Source organism: Asparagus officinalis, chromosome 5 (genome assembly GCF_001876935.1).
Source record: "Asparagus officinalis chromosome 5, Aspof.V1, whole genome shotgun sequence".
Lineage (NCBI taxonomy): Eukaryota > Viridiplantae > Streptophyta > Magnoliopsida > Asparagales > Asparagaceae > Asparagus > Asparagus officinalis.
Window position 1 is genome coordinate 109,982,049 of NC_033798.1, and position 15,355 is coordinate 109,997,403.

At 35.4% G+C, this 15,355-nt stretch overlaps 3 protein-coding genes across 3 annotated transcripts in view; 2 read left to right on the forward strand and 1 right to left on the reverse strand.

The window, feature by feature from the left end:
• LOC109840654 (hydroxyproline O-galactosyltransferase HPGT1) overlaps nucleotides 1-633 on the forward strand; it is a 9,413-nt gene extending 8,780 nt beyond the window's left edge. The window contains exon 11 of the mRNA XM_020409381.1: nucleotides 240-633. Within this exon, the coding sequence (XP_020264970.1) occupies nucleotides 240-262 (23 nt within the window). The 3' untranslated portion in view covers nucleotides 263-633. The remainder of the gene's footprint in view (nucleotides 1-239) is intronic.
• Nucleotides 928-4,572, reverse strand: LOC109840655. The gene is made up of 5 exons (XM_020409382.1): nucleotides 4,305-4,572; nucleotides 3,393-3,445; nucleotides 2,284-2,448; nucleotides 1,421-1,522; nucleotides 928-1,336 (listed from the first exon to the last, which is right to left on the reverse strand). Exons 1-5 carry the CDS (start codon nucleotides 4,474-4,476, stop codon nucleotides 1,202-1,204), a joined length of 627 nt encoding a protein of 208 aa, XP_020264971.1. The 5' UTR covers nucleotides 4,477-4,572; the 3' UTR covers nucleotides 928-1,201.
• On the forward strand, nucleotides 4,687-14,580 carry LOC109840656 (39S ribosomal protein L41-A, mitochondrial-like). The gene is made up of 3 exons (XM_020409383.1): nucleotides 4,687-4,913; nucleotides 5,012-5,076; nucleotides 14,131-14,580. Exons 1-3 carry the CDS (start codon nucleotides 4,769-4,771, stop codon nucleotides 14,209-14,211), a joined length of 291 nt encoding a protein of 96 aa, XP_020264972.1. The 5' UTR covers nucleotides 4,687-4,768; the 3' UTR covers nucleotides 14,212-14,580.

A 15,355-nucleotide genomic window follows, 5' to 3' on the forward strand; every position in this document is an offset into this window, starting at 1 on the left:
TCCTTTTCCTCATTTCTCTCTCTCTCTCTCTCTCTCTCTCTCTCTCTCTCCCTCCCTCCCTCCCTCCATCTACTTTCCTATAAACTTGAAATGCAACAATAATATACCAAGGATTAGAAAATGGCTTCTTAACATGACAAATTCATCAAAACCTCCAGATTTATACTCTGATGCAGATTACAGAATTAAGTTAATTTCCCCCAATTCCTCATTTTGCTTAGTTTTTGACATGCTTTCAGGAGCCCTATGTGCAGCTGTGTGATGATGTGCATAGTAAATGGTTGGAATGTTTCTCGAGGATATCTTTGAAGGGTTTCCGCAGTTGAAGGCGGTGGTTTTTAAGCCTGTATTTGGAATCCCTGCTATTTATTGAAGCTTCATTAGAATGTGACTGAAAGAATTGATGAAGCACTGGCGTTTACACCTATAGGGGATATGGGTTTCTACTGCGTGACGTTTGTTGAAGCTGAAGGGAATTACCCATGACCTACTTTAAATCTGCCTTGTATTATCACACCAACAGATTACTATTCTTTCCTTGAGAGGGACCAATTTGAAACTCCCGAGGGAATTGTTGTATAGAATCATTCTTTACTCTATTTAATCAAGGTTATGTTATTGCGATTTTTTTAATGTAGCGTCTGCATCTTCAAGAAATTAGACTTTGTAGCTTGTCATGTAGCCATGGAGTTGTAGGGCAATTAAGCAGCTAAACAGAAATCCTGATCGCACCAAGTGTTCTCACATAGTTGCATGACAATTAATTAGAAAATTGTTTGAATGTTAGTCATGCATCTTAAGATCGAAGAACCACAATTTTACAAAGCTAGAGCCAACAGAAAGATTTTAGTTAATCCACACCTACGAAAATTTCATGCGCTATCCAAAAATATGCCCTTGGAAACAAGAACATAGCCCATTACAACATCTCACAAATAACCTTGCAAATTACCACAGAGAAGGGAGAAAGTAATTTACAAATTATGGCAACACTGAGTAATAAACAATCATTTGTTTACCCATTCTTCCCCTCCGTTAACAAGTATTAAGTATCGAGATCAACTATTTGTTCAACGAAAAAAGCTCCAGAAAAACGATGGTCCTATTGTACTATGCACGCAAAAAGTGTTGAAACATAACAAACTTGCTTGTATATTACAAAGGAATAACAGAATCAACTAAAGATACAGTGTGTACAAAGTCACTGTGAGCTGTTTAGAAAATATGCCAGAGCCTTGTCAGTGTCATTATCATACATGGCCAGTGCTTCAGCCACATTTTTTGATGAGAAACCCATTTCTCGGAGAAGATTATAGCCTTTCACAAATTCCCTTACCTGAAGAAATATATACATATCCTTGCTTTAGTAATCTGAAATACAAGTTCATCATGAGAACTGTTGTTGCGAATTGTGGAGTACCTTAATTGGATTATCACCGTAGTTGTGGACTGCCAGTGATACAGCTTCTCGTGGAAGCCCTGAGGCCACATATTTGTTCACTATTGGATCACCCACAGGTTCCTTCAGAAATATAAAAATTCAGATCGTAAGACGTCGCTCAAAAATATATGTTTGTACTGCAAATACTTTTACTTGCGAAGCTAACTCTAGTGAAAGAACAAGCAAAACCTGCCTACTGTGATTCTATCAGGTAGTAACGATAACAAGGAGTAAATATACACCAAGTACTTTTTAGTTAAAATCATAAATATGAAAAACACTTGTAATATCAATATACCGAAATGAACTTATCCAGCTCTGAAAAAGACTGAAATTCTTAGTATCCTCTCAGGAAAATATGAAACAAGCAAATTTATGGAGAACCTGAATGGGATATCATGGAAATAATTGATGTTGTATGCTCCCTACCAGCAATGGACACTGCTAAACAATCAGAATGATTGATGGTGAATAACAGCCAAAGCATTAGATGGTGCTTAAGCATTTTTCTTTTCAAACTTAATAAATTGAAAAATACCCAAGAAAAATAAAAGAGGATCATAAGAGGGCGCATAAGAAGCAGAAAATAGGTGCAGAAGAGGAGAGATAGCAAGGCACAGCAGCAGCGAAATGGAGTAAAGCAGCAGAAGAGAAGAGGGAGAGGAGAAAAAGAGAGGAGAGATTTAAAAAATTCCAGGGGGTTATTGAAAAAGTTAAAATTCATATAAAAAAGTTATGATGTTTTGAGTGCGTGTGTACGGCTGTAAACTTAGGTTAGAATTCCTGAAGAACATGCAGTTCATCTTTTTTGATAGGGAAAAGACAGCAACCAAAAATTGTACCGTAGAAGAAGTTGAAGGTGCAATTTTCGTTGACTGGGTTTCTGCCGCAATCCTACTCCAGTTCTGGGTCCCTTTCTCTGCCTCAGCTAATATCTTCTTCTCAAAGTCAAAGTCATAATGGAATGTGCTCCGAGGAACCTCTGCCGTTTGTGGTGCCAGTGGAGGCTGAAAATTTCGATAGTTATGAGAAATATACATGAAATACGAAAATATAGGAAGGATGAGTTTCTTGACTAAAATGAGATGAAAACTATGGTTTCGAAAATTCATGTCAGCACTGATGGTCAAGAATGATACAAAGAGCTCTAAGTTGATCATGTTATATAACACAAAAGAGGAATAAACACGCAAAGCATGCAAGAGGACATAATTTTAGGTGCCAAAAGATTGTGAATTGCAGGATGTACAAACCATAGGCAAATATGCATCATTAAGGATCCTGATATGTTAACATTTCATAGAAAATAAATTGCCAAGTTTGTACTGGTCTATACTCTTGAAAGTGGCTTTACCACATAATTAACATTACACCATCCGCAATTGGAGTACCAGGATTTCCCAAAAAGACCTCTACAATAGAAAATGGACTTGAAGACTTATATAATAAAATTTAATGAGCTAGAGACATTTACCACAAATAAGCTCGAAAACCTTTCTAAAAGATGGACCACACAGAAAGTATTTCCTTCATTCCTACCATTCTCTAGATTGTGATAACTTTTTATCATCTACTTTCTTTCTCACAAAAGGAAACATATATAATGGAAATACATATTAATTCTCTTGGAATATAAAAAATGATATTCTTTGTAAGGGGGCACTGGATAGTTTCTTTTTTTTTCTTTTTCCCCCTTTTTCTTAAAGTGGGGGCATTGTAGGTGAACTTTCCAAACTGAAAACATATGTAAGAATTAAAATTAAAACTGTGCTCCGCTGGCACTATGGAGGATAGTTTGTTGGATAAGATGACCAGATAACAACCGGAACGGATTCATAAGATTTCAGTAACTGTGTAAGCCTTGAAACTTCCAAAAATGTGGGGGAAAAAGTTATGTTTAGATGAAAAGGAAGAATGAAACGGATGTGTAACCAGTGAAAACAGATCTTACTGGCGGGGTTATCCTGTATTCTGGCTTTATCACAACTCGAATACCCAATCCCGCTGCAAAATAACACATACAAACATATTAAGTTTCTAATCATGAAAAATTCAGGGGGAAAAAGCAATAAGAAACGGACAAGTAGACCTAAGGGTGGTATCAACCATGAGGTTTAAAGTCGAATGCAGAAATGACCAGCTAACCATCAGAATAGACATCTATAACTATCTCTATCTTTATCTCTACTACGCTATAATGCAAACCTTCGGGAATTCAATTTACAGTTGCGTTAGCTTACATGCCAATCTCACGACCTTACTCCTAAAAGAAGATCCTAAAAGATCTATCAAATTACTCGGTTTTCATAAGGTTGTTTAGAAGGATTTTCTATTTACTTGCTAAAAAGATTGCAATCAAATTATTAAATTCGCATGTGCAACGCTGATAAAGTTTCTCGCAGATGCATCATGTATGCTCCACATTCTCATACCCCGCGACAACTTGCATAAATTTCCAGCGAGAATGCTTATTTCGAATTTGCTTGATAGCAAAAACATGTTCCAATCTATACGTCGACCATAGGTTCATATTTCATCAGTTATTTGCCTATTTCAAAAGGGGAAACCAAGTACATATAAATAACACATCATTTCCTCATAAAATCTCCCAATTTCATGGTCAATTGCTTTGGAAAAACAGTAAACTTGCTACAGATAATTCAAAGATCCAGCAGTCTAGGGTTTCTGAATGTCTTGTAGATTTCCTAAAGAAAATAACTTGGATCATCGAAATCTTCAAAATCGCTGCGTACATAAAAAAACAAAAAAAAAAACTCTAGGGCTTCTACAAAATTCAAATCGATTTGATAAAAAAGTTAAATTGATTAGAAAAGAAATTTAAAAGGTTCAGATAATTACTTACTTGGAGGAGCGGACCCAGGGTGAGGCTGAGGGTATGGAGCCTGGCGAGCAGGAGGCGGGCCCACATGACCGGCCTGCCCCACCCTCGGGTACATGGAGGCGCCGCCGCCGGAGACGGCCCCTGGCCTGCTGTACATCGGAGACGCCCGATTCCTGAAATCATACGAATCCATTGCAACAGCTCGGAAAGAGATTTCGGGGGGTCAAATGAAATTTGGACTGAAGAAATAGATCAACTTCTCTCGAGGGAAAAGTTATGACCAGCCCCTTTTTACGAGAAATATTATCACTAGGGTTTTCTTCGGAGCGAAGTCTAAAAATGGACCTATTTTGAGTGTGGGCCAAACAGCACCCGATGTTGTTCTGTTCAAACACGTGGGCATCACGTGATTCCCTTAAGCCCTTTTCTCCTCCTCCCCCTCCTCCCTCGATCGCTACGGTTTCGTTTCGTTCTCACCGGAGAAAATGCCGCTGGGGTTGATATTAGGGTTAGGGCGGGCGATGAGGAGGAAGAGAACCTCATCCCTGAGCATACTCTCTTCCAAGAGAGCTCCTCGAGATTACTACAAAGGGAAGAACTGCAAGTCCACTGGTTTCCACACTCGCAAAGGTCATCTTTTCCCCCCTCCGTTATTTTTATTTAATGACGAAAAAATTGTATTTTAAATGAATGATAACTGTTGATCGATGAAAACTGTTGAAATACAGGTGGCTACGTGTTGCAGGATGAGAAATTGCCTCGCTATATTGTTCCTGATCTCACTGATTTTAAGGTAACTTTTTGTGGTTTATGATTTTAGTTATCGTTTCAGAAGTGAAAGGCAATTCAAGGTACAGGTGGCTGTTTAAGGTAGCAAGGATAACCCTATCAAAATTGCCTCAAAGAAAAGATTTTTTTTTTTTTGGGTAAATCAGTTGACAATAATCATTTTAGCAAAAAACATCCTGTTGTGGTGTTAGTTTCTCCTTGTTTTTGGTTTACATGGATGCGGGTTTCCGTGTAGGAGGCATTGTTTTAGGCTTGATGCTGATAGGTAGATGATAGGCATCTTATGTTGACAGAGTTTAATAACCAAAGATTTATTTGGCTATAATAATCAAAGGTTTTGTGCAGTGGACAATAAGAGTTGGAAAGTAAATGTATGGTTAAGCTTGTGATCATTTATTAGGATGCATAAAACCTGCAAGGCATGTCGCAGAAAGGTGTGCCCAGAAACGGTCATGGTTTCCTTTTCGTAGTGAAAAATGATAGTTGACAATTTTTTGGAAATAAGGGGAAAACCACATTGCCGTAGAACATAAAGGGAGATTAGATGAAACAATCATGCACTACAGGTAGCGGACGAAAACGAAAGAGAAGTATAATGGATATTTGAGGGGGGCTCCGGTAATGGGATTGGGGATTTTCTGTGTTGTGTTTTCTCAAAGCGAAGACTGAGCTTTATATAAAGGCTACCCCATTATTTCCACCCCCTCAAAAACTACCTCTGAGAGATGCTCTCTCAACAACCCCACTTCCCCACAATTCTCTCAACTGAGAATTTTATTGTTGAGAGGAGAATGATTGATTTGGTCACACAAGACCAAGTCAAAATAACATCTCCCACTTGACCAAATTAACCAAGTGATGCGACTCCCATTTTCTATGAGATCCATGTTTCTACTTATCATTACTCCTACTATTCGTAGAGAGTAACTTTTATTTCATTATTTATGAAATTTTACTTGGACTTATTTATTTCTAAGTCCCATCAAACTTATATGTTTAATAAAAGATTCTGTTAGTACTCCTTTTATCTAAGGATCAACAATTATATCTGTAGTAGGGATATGAGTCATTTTAACTTCTTCCTTTTCTACAATATCTCGAATATAGTGATATTGGATCTCGATGTGTTTTTCTTTGAAGCTATTCGCGCCACTATTGATCAAGCTAATCGCTGATTGATTATCACAATAAATATCAATAGGTTCTTCTAACAAATTGAGATCTAGATCAATCAAAAATCGTCTTATCCGGACAACATGTGTATCTAGCAACAAACCATTGTTTCTTGCTACTCCAAGAAACATCTCCTCTAAAGATGAACAAGTGTCCCAAATTAGACTTTCCATCATCTTTATCACCTCCGAAATCAACATTGAAGTAACCCAAGCGAATCGGCTTGATAAACCAATCTATGAGTTAATGTAACTCTGACATACTTCATAATTATTTTAACAGCTTCCCATTATGCCGGTCCTGGATTATTTTGATATCAACTGACTAGACTTACAACATAAGCTATATCAAGCCCGGTGCATAACACTGCATACATCAAGCTTCTAATTGCTTGAGCATAAAGAACATCTAATGGCTTTTGCTCCTCTCTAGGGTTTTGTTCTTTACACGATCTTTTTTTCATGACCAATGGAGTTGGTATCGGATTGGAATTCTCCTTTCTGAATCTTTTGAGAACTGATCTTAAATACTTTTTTTAGTTTAAATTTAGCATTTTAGACTTTCTATCTCAAATTATTTGAATTCCAAGGATATATGATGCATTATCCATGTCTTTCATCTCAAACTTTTTGTTGAGATCAGCCTTGGTTTTATTTAACATTTCCATGTTATTTCCGGCGAGCAATATATCATCCATATGTAAGGATAATATAGTAAAGTTGCTAGATAATATAGTAAAGTTGCTCTTACTTTTCAAGACATATACAAAATTATCTAATTTATTTTGAACAAAATCAAATTTGGTGACTACATCATGAAATTTGAGATGACACTATCTAGACGACTGTTTTAAATCATATAGAGATTTTATTAATTTGTAACTTTATGTTCCTATCCTTTTACTTGAAAATCTTCAGGTTGTTGCATATTTATAGCTTCATTTAACTCTCCGTTAAGGAATGCAATTTTAACATCTATTTGGAATAACTCCAAATCAAGATATGCAACGATAGCTAAAATAATTTTAATTGATGCAAATTTAATTACAGGAGAGTACGTTTTATAAAAATCTATTCTCACCTTCTAGTTATAACCTTTGACAATTAACAACGCTTTAAATTTATCAATAGATCCATCAACACGGTATTTTATTTTAAGCACCAATTTATATCCTATAGCTTTTCTATTGGTAGATCACATAACTCTCATACCTTTTTTCTCTATAGAATCAAGTTCTTCTCTTAGGATTCTAGCCATAAAACTGATTCATGCGATTTTATCGCATCAAAGAAGATTAAGAGATCGTGTTCTTCCTACCGAGAAACAAGATGACTCACATGAATACAAATAGTAATCGTCCATTCATGAAGATTGTGTTCTTGGCCTTTTGTTGCCTACAACTGGTTGATGAGGTACATTATTTTTTATAGGTATTTTATCATTTTCAAGGTTAGGTTCATTCATAATATCTGGGTCATTAGTGGGAACAACACTATAATAATCATCATCTATTACAGTTAGTGGTTTTGTTTCCTCTCCAACTTATTACTCTTCCTCTAGATTCTCTAAAAATATAGTATATCTGCTTTCAATGACCCCTTTTTTTTATTATAAAACTTATAACCTTTTGATTTTTCTGATACCCTATGAATCTACACTTTAATGTTTTAAAGTCCAACTTATCTCTACGTTGGTATGGAATGAGAACATGGGCTATAGTTTCTCATTTCCTGAGACGACTCAGATTAGGTTTCCTCTCATTCTATAACTTAAAAGGTGTAGATACAACTGACTTAGTAGGAATTCTATTTAAAATGTAGTTTGCGGTTAACAATGCTTCTCTGTAAAAATTTTTAGAGAGACCAGAATGAGACAACATGCATCTAACTACATTCAGTAATGTTCTGTTCTTTCTTTTAGCAACACTATTCTATTGTGGTGTATACGGCATTGTTGTATGTCTTTTAATTCCATGTTGAATACAATAACTCTTAAATTCTTTAGAGTTATATTTCACACCTCTATCAGTTCTCAAAATTTTAATTTTCATTCCAAGTTGGTTTTCAACTTCGGTCTTATCTCTCTTAAAGCAGTCACAAGCTTCTAATTTTCTAGATATAAGATAGACGTGTACAAACTTGGAATAGTCATCTATAAAAATAATAAAATATTCTTTATTACTATGAGTTTTGACACTTAGAGGACCATAAATATTCGAGTGTATCAACCCTAAAAGTTCATTGGCTCTTTGTTCGCCAATAAAAGGTTTTCTGGTCATTTTATCAGTTAAACAATGTTCACATGGTGGCAATTGAATATTAGATAGTGCATGTAATAAGTTCATTCTGATAATTTCTTTTATTTTTGACATACTAGCATGTCCTAGTCTAGAATGCGATAATTCAGACTCAGAAATATAACATGACAAGTAGTTCAAATTAAAAATTTTATTATCAGAATTATTACAAACTACTGAAAGAATGCATAATTCATGCTCGGGCACATATTTTTTCATGGCATACATTTTATTATTTTTGCCTATAGAAACCCGATTATTGTAGAGCCTAACTTCCAGTCCTTTCTTCATCAAGCTGAGAACAGATATCAGATTGTGCTAAATTCCTGACGTATAGAACACATCTTTAAGGATAAGAACACTATCGTCAAGATCCAATCTATACGAACTAATACCTTTTTACATCGAGATAGGTATTGTTTCACATATAGATCCTCTGTTTTCCTTTCTTTAGCTCGGTGAATTTTGTGACTCCACTCTTGCTCTTTGCGATATGTCTAGTCGCACAGGAGTCGATCCACCAACCGCTGATGTCTGTCATCATAACATTGCATTCCGTCATATCGATGAATTCTTTTTTGCTAGTATCCCCTTGTTCCAAATGCTTATAGCCTCTCTTATTGTCCTATTTTTCACCTTGTGGGGAAGTGGGCCTAAAATGCCCGAATTTTCTACAATTGTAGCATGCTCCACGAGATACTTTCTTTCTCTTGAACTGCTGTAATTTCGGTCATCACGATTGTGGTTTACTAGAACTAAGGTTTTTATAACTTCCAGTATTATGCCTCTGGCGGACATAATTCATCTTCTGCTACACTATGTTCAGTTCTGGTTCTTTCCTATTGGCTATTAAGTCATGTTCTATCGCTAGATGCATAGAAAGATCAGTGACAGATTTAATGGTAGGGTTTAGTCTTGATGTGATAGCAGCCATAGTAAGGGAAGAGGGTAGACTATTCAATTTAGTTGTGAACTTGCATTCTTTCTGGGATTTCGGTCCCAGCAGTGGACAAGTCCTTAGTCATGACAATCATCTTATTAATATGCTCTACGATATTGTCTCCCTCTTGCATACGATAAGAATTATATTTATGTAAGAGTAATTGAATGTTAACTTCAGAGGCGGTGTCGTGTTTTTCTTTTATAGCGTTTCACATGTCCATGGAAATTGTAAGTTTCAAAAATTTTAATCGAGTTATCTTCCATGAACATGAGCATTAGGCTTTTTGCCTTTCGAACCCACTATTCAAACATTTTCTTTTCATTAGTTGTAGATTTATCAGTAAGGTTTGGAGAAGTGGTTTCTATTATACCATCGATGTTGTCATGAATAAGAGCATATCCTATTTTTCTATGCCGTGTGTCATAGTTACTGCCATTAAATTTATCAATTTTTTCTAGTCATGATAGAGCGAGCTTACTAGCCATTTGGTAGAGAATTAAAACTAAAGTTTTAATTTTAAAAAATGTATAAGGTTGATGTAATAGACAAATATAAAAAAAAGAATAATGTTAGTTTTTTTAATTTAAAATAAATAAATTAAAAGAATTGTATGTTTTGAGTTGAGAAAGGAAACTCCAATTCGAGAAAAATTGTTGCTAAGAGGCGCTGAATGAAGAAGCAGCTTCCTAAGATGCACCGTTGAAAGTTGATTGATTTGTAATGAAATGATCGAGCACCTGCAATTAGCGTTGGGCAGCGCCAGAAAACAGAAACTCCAAGGACTTAGAAGATTCTTTGGTTGATGAACTGGTTGCTTAGTGCTGTCAGGTGATGGAAACTTAAAGATGCATGTAGTTGAAAAAGGTGAAGGGTTCTTTCAAGAAAAACTCTTTAGGTTCAGGGGCTTTGGGGCAAAAGTAAACGACAAAGTCTCTTAAAAAAATAAAGCTAAATGGTGAATGAAGGACAGCTTCACGTGAGCTCACTAACAAAAGATATTTTTAAAAATTTTTGGGTAGAACAACTCTGAAGACAAGTCTTTTGTATGACTTAGCTTTTACGGGAAAGAAAAAAAAATATTTAATGAAAGAAGATCATAGGAAAACGAGCCCAAGGAAGGGAGTAGACATTAGAGAAGCTTTTGGGTAAATTTTGGCTTTGATGGGGCTTTTGCTCAGTAGAGAAATCAAGATCGGAGTAGAAACCACGCTCTGATACCAGTGGACGAAAACAAAAGAGAAGCATAATGGATATTTGAGGGGGCTCTGGTAATTGGGTTGGGGATTTTCTATGTTGTGTTTTCTCAAAGAGAAGACTGAGCTTTATATAGAGGCTACTCCATTATCTCCACCCCTCAAAAAACTGACTCTAAGAGATACTTTCTCAACAACCCTACTTCCCCAGAATTCTCTCAACTGAGAATTTTATTGTTGAGAGAAGAATGGTTGATTTGGTCACACGAGACCAAATCAAAATAACAATTAGTAGCTGTCTGTTCAAACTTAACTGCTTTTGAGACTTGAACCTAGTGATTGTGTGCATCCTCATAAAGTTGCCTGCTAGAGACGAAGTTGGAATTTGAGTGAATGCTCGGTCCATTTTGTGTATACTGCTGCAGCGTGGCACAGTGATATTCAAAAAATTAGTGAAAGAGCTATGCACATGCTAGAATGCAAATTAAATTCTTGTCTGATAAGGAATTGAGAGCAAAAAGAGTTGCTTATCAACCAATATAACTTTATAGATTTCCAATTAAAATTATATAATTGTAAGCTTGGAAATTAGGTACACTTACTGTTACTGACATTTGAACCAGCTAGCCTGTGAAATTGCATTGCAATATTATAATGGAAAAGTGCTTGTTTTTGAGTCAGTAATTAGGGCTCAAGCTCAGTGCAAAGCTTGGTCAACCAAGATGCTATGTAGCTATGTTAGTTTTAAATTTGAGCGTGCTACTATACTATAAGTAGATTTGTTAAATCTCCTGATGGTTATTGCTGGCTCATAGTTGTTGGTAAACGACATCATCAGTGCGCTAAATGCTAAACTGAATTTATTGTAAGATCGTGGCGGGTATTTGTCTGCATGCCATTTTAAGTAAAAGGAGTTTGTACAAGTAGCAGAAGGTTCTGTTATCGGGGATATAGGAGTACATGTGGATTCGGTAAATTGATTGCCAAAGTTGGCCAACATCCTCAATTCCTCATTTTAACTAGTAGAGAAATGGAGTCATTTGTGATGAAACTATAGTGGTTGGTAGAGTTTAGATGCTTTTGCACTTGCAGATTTATGATTGTTGCGCATTTTTTAGGCCTCAGAACTACTTCGTGTAGAAGACGAGAAGTCTCTTATGTTTTATACTTTCTGAATGCCAACAGTCTGAGAGATTTTGATCAGATATGAGATGAATACTAAGTGAACAAATATCACACGTGAAAGATGAGGAACTAAATTTATGAGGAATTTATTAATTGACGAAGTGATTTGGGGTTTGCGGGAATAGGCATTTGCCGCATTTCATGTGCATAGAAGCTAGGGGCTTCATAAGTGGGGTTGGTTAACTTGTTTTCCTGAAATACACCATCAAAGGCCCTAGAAACTTGTGGTAGAAACTGTGAGAGGTAGAATTACTTGTGCAACCATAGGCACCAGTAGCATAAGCCTCATCCTCCCCTAAATAAATGGGAAAGATAGACTGGAGTTACTACCTTCATTATGGGTAATAAATGTAAATTAAGAAAAATGAGGGAGAGACATGAATATTTGGAGTCATTTCAATTGATTTGTCTGTTTATGCAGCTAGATGTTTGCTTAGAATTGGAATTTTTTTCGTGCATGTTATCCTCACCAGAGGTTAAGCTAATCTTCTGCTTCTACTTTTGTCAGATGTCTTCAAAGAAGTGTGTTTGAAACTTTAGCACTTCTAAAGAATTTATTCTATGAATCTATATTGGACAGAGAATCAGATTTTGCTCCCATTAGTTACCTTGAGTTTTTGTTGGAACTGTTCAGAAACAAAATTTTAACACTTTTGTAGTGAAGTGATGAAATAAAATCATCTTATGGGCTGATAAATTCTTGGTGCAATTATAGGGGTCTATGTGATGATAAAAGTAAACCAAGAAGAAGAATGTTAAAAATATCAGTAATGTTAATAATTTCTCAAACATTTATGCCGAAAGTTATGAAAATTTAAAGATTTGTAGGATAACAAAATATGGATTTTTTAAAGATTTGTAGGATAACAAAATATGGATTCTTTGGAAAGTTAGTTTGTTATATGTCTTTTGCAACTTTTTGTGGAATTCAGTTTCATCATGGAAAGATTAATTAACAATAATCTCACAATTTGAATCACAGATTCATTAATTTGAAATTTCACAAAAAGTCTATCAAATTGTTGAAAACATTTATGGAAAATCTAAAACTACTTTTAATCAACCAACGAATAAAAGTTATTAAATATTATTGGCTTGCCAAGAAATTGTGAATGATCTCTCTGAACTTATTACCTAAAGTGCAGTTTTTTTGACCTGGATTTGTCATTGAAGACCAAAGACCCCTCAGGCGTTAAGTTTCCCGTATATCATGATTCTTGCTTGATGACCACGAGATGTGATTGACCCAGTATATCATGATTCTTGCTTGATGACCACGAGATGTGATTGACCCAAACATGTTAATTTGTGTTGCATAATTAAAAAGTAAAGAAGAAATTGAATTATGCCGTGGAGGAGTTTATTATGAAAGAAGGTGAAAAAGGTTCTGCGTTGTACTTTTTTATGAGAGGAACCGAATGCAAGATCTCTTCGCTCTTTCGTTAGGTTAAATATAGGCGTAGGAGGGTTACTAAATCATAGCATTCAAGTATTTTTTGCATTTTGTACCACAGGGCTATCCTTTTTAGAAAGATAAGGAGGTGAGCCCTTCAACATATGTTTTCTTATGTCTGGGTCAATCTCATGATGCCACCCATTCCATTAAATATTAAGATTCTTCTAATTATAACCCAGTGCTTGGCAGCTCACTATGGGTTAATCCTGGAAGGGTTAATGTAGGATCCACATCCCCCAAGACCATTTGCCCATGCCCTGCTTCCAAACATGCTATGAGTCAGCAGCATTAAATAAGCATATTTAGGAATTATTAGAAATATTGAGTTCACAAGTGTGTCCCAACATCATATAACGTCAAATAAATAAATAAATAAAAGGTTTATGCTGAATGTGGTTAGAAAATCATAAGGCTTGCCATACTGAGCCCTTATTAGTACTTTGTGGAGCTTCTTGGTTCCTAATGTAATTGAATCCTCTTTTTTTCTCTCAAATACACCTGTTCCAATTCCTTGTTTCATTAAAAATCTAGAATATATTGCATGTTTTGCACTTAACACGCATATTTATGTTTGCACGTGCCAAGTCTAGTATGAACAACTCAGAAGCACAAAAGAGTTGTATGCATATGGGCATGAACATTTTTGTAATATGAATTTGCAGTTCAGAGATGAACCCATTAAGATCAATGTGGGAATGTAGCTTGAGCTTTTACTTCAAATTTTTTGTTGTATACTAACCTTTGTTATTTTTCACTGCATTCTAATGCTTATGAGTTATTTGTTCCTAACACACAATATCATCATGATGCAGCTTAAACCCTATGTGTCACAGTGTGCGAGGGATGCGACAGCCACCTCCACCTCAACGGAATCTGCTGATGCCAAAAAATGATACAAGTGTCTTTAGTGCCCTTTGAATCTGTTTTTGTTGGCTGAAGAACTAAATTCTCTTTCCTTAATCAAATGAAGCTGCAGTGTTCGCGCATCATTTTGTGAATGATTGGACATTCTTCAGGGTTATTCAGTTAAGGTCACTGTGGTTTGCTGTTGTCAGCAAAATTTCAGTTCATCTGACAATTTATTTCACTTGCCTTTTCAAATATCTGTATTTGGTACTACTGAGTACTATGTCCTACTCTTTATATGGCTTAACCAAATACTTGGGTAAATCTGTGGAAATTTTTCAGAAAACATTGTGCATACTCATCCTTAGAATGTTGAAAAATTCAAATAGAAGTCATATGTCAAGTGGTTTGTCTTACATTATTTTGTGCAAGTGTTTTCTATCAGAAAGACTTCGAGAAAACTTTCTTGAAAAACAGGTGTGATTGATCTGCTCATTGTTGTGGCATTAATGTGGAAAAAGTTCAAAAAATAATGATTGAGTATTTGGTTTAAAAATACACTGTATATCTAAACATTTAGAACAAAATTAACAATGTTATAAGAAATGACAATAACTTACATCGTATGTCAAAGCTTATAAATTGCATTTAAAAATAATTCGGAGGAGTATTTTTGGTCCAATATTGATTTCGAAAGTGTATGCATTTAACAGTAAATGATGGAAAAACCTTGAGTTTGTAGACAAAAAGGCTTTTTTCGAAATGGGTGGATTTAAAGATAAATGGGAGTAAATCTGTGTTTATAAGCCAAAAAACTCATGCAATTTGCAATGTCACGATATTAGTGTAGAGAAGCCAAACAAATTAATGGTTTAAGCATTTCGCGGCACCCTATTCCCTCATAGCAACTTATATTATACCAAATTGCAGAAATGTAAAGTGGGATTCAACATACTTTGGTTCTAATAGTGATTTTAAAAAGTGTGAAAATGTCCACACACAAAAAAAAACAACAGTTTAAGCAAGTTTGTTTAAAATTGCATTGTACGTTAACCACTGAGGACAAATAATATACCAACTTATATTATATACTAAACTATTAAATTAGATAATGGATTTAAAATTAATTTCGGTGGAATTTTTTGGCTACAATTTAAAAGTGGATGGGTTTAATGTTGTGCACCGCGGAAG

Bases quoted from the DNA above. Each gene is read 5' to 3' on its own strand.
- LOC109840655 (XM_020409382.1), bottom strand. From the start codon at position 4,476: ATGGATTCGTATGATTTCAGGAATCGGGCGTCTCCGATGTACAGCAGG. The intron at 3,446-4,304 runs GTAAGTAATTAT...GTTATTTTGCAG, and splicing joins CCCTGGGTCCGCTCCTCCAA to CGGGATTGGGTATTCGAGTT. The intron at 2,449-3,392 runs GTAAGATCTGTT...CGAAATTTTCAG, and splicing joins AATACAGGATAACCCCGCCA to CCTCCACTGGCACCACAAAC.
- LOC109840656 (XM_020409383.1), top strand. From the start codon at position 4,769: ATGCCGCTGGGGTTGATATTAGGGTTAGGGCGGGCGATGAGGAGGAAG. The intron at 4,914-5,011 runs GTCATCTTTTCC...GTTGAAATACAG, and splicing joins TGGTTTCCACACTCGCAAAG to GTGGCTACGTGTTGCAGGAT. The intron at 5,077-14,130 runs GTAACTTTTTGT...ATCATGATGCAG, and splicing joins CTGATCTCACTGATTTTAAG to CTTAAACCCTATGTGTCACA.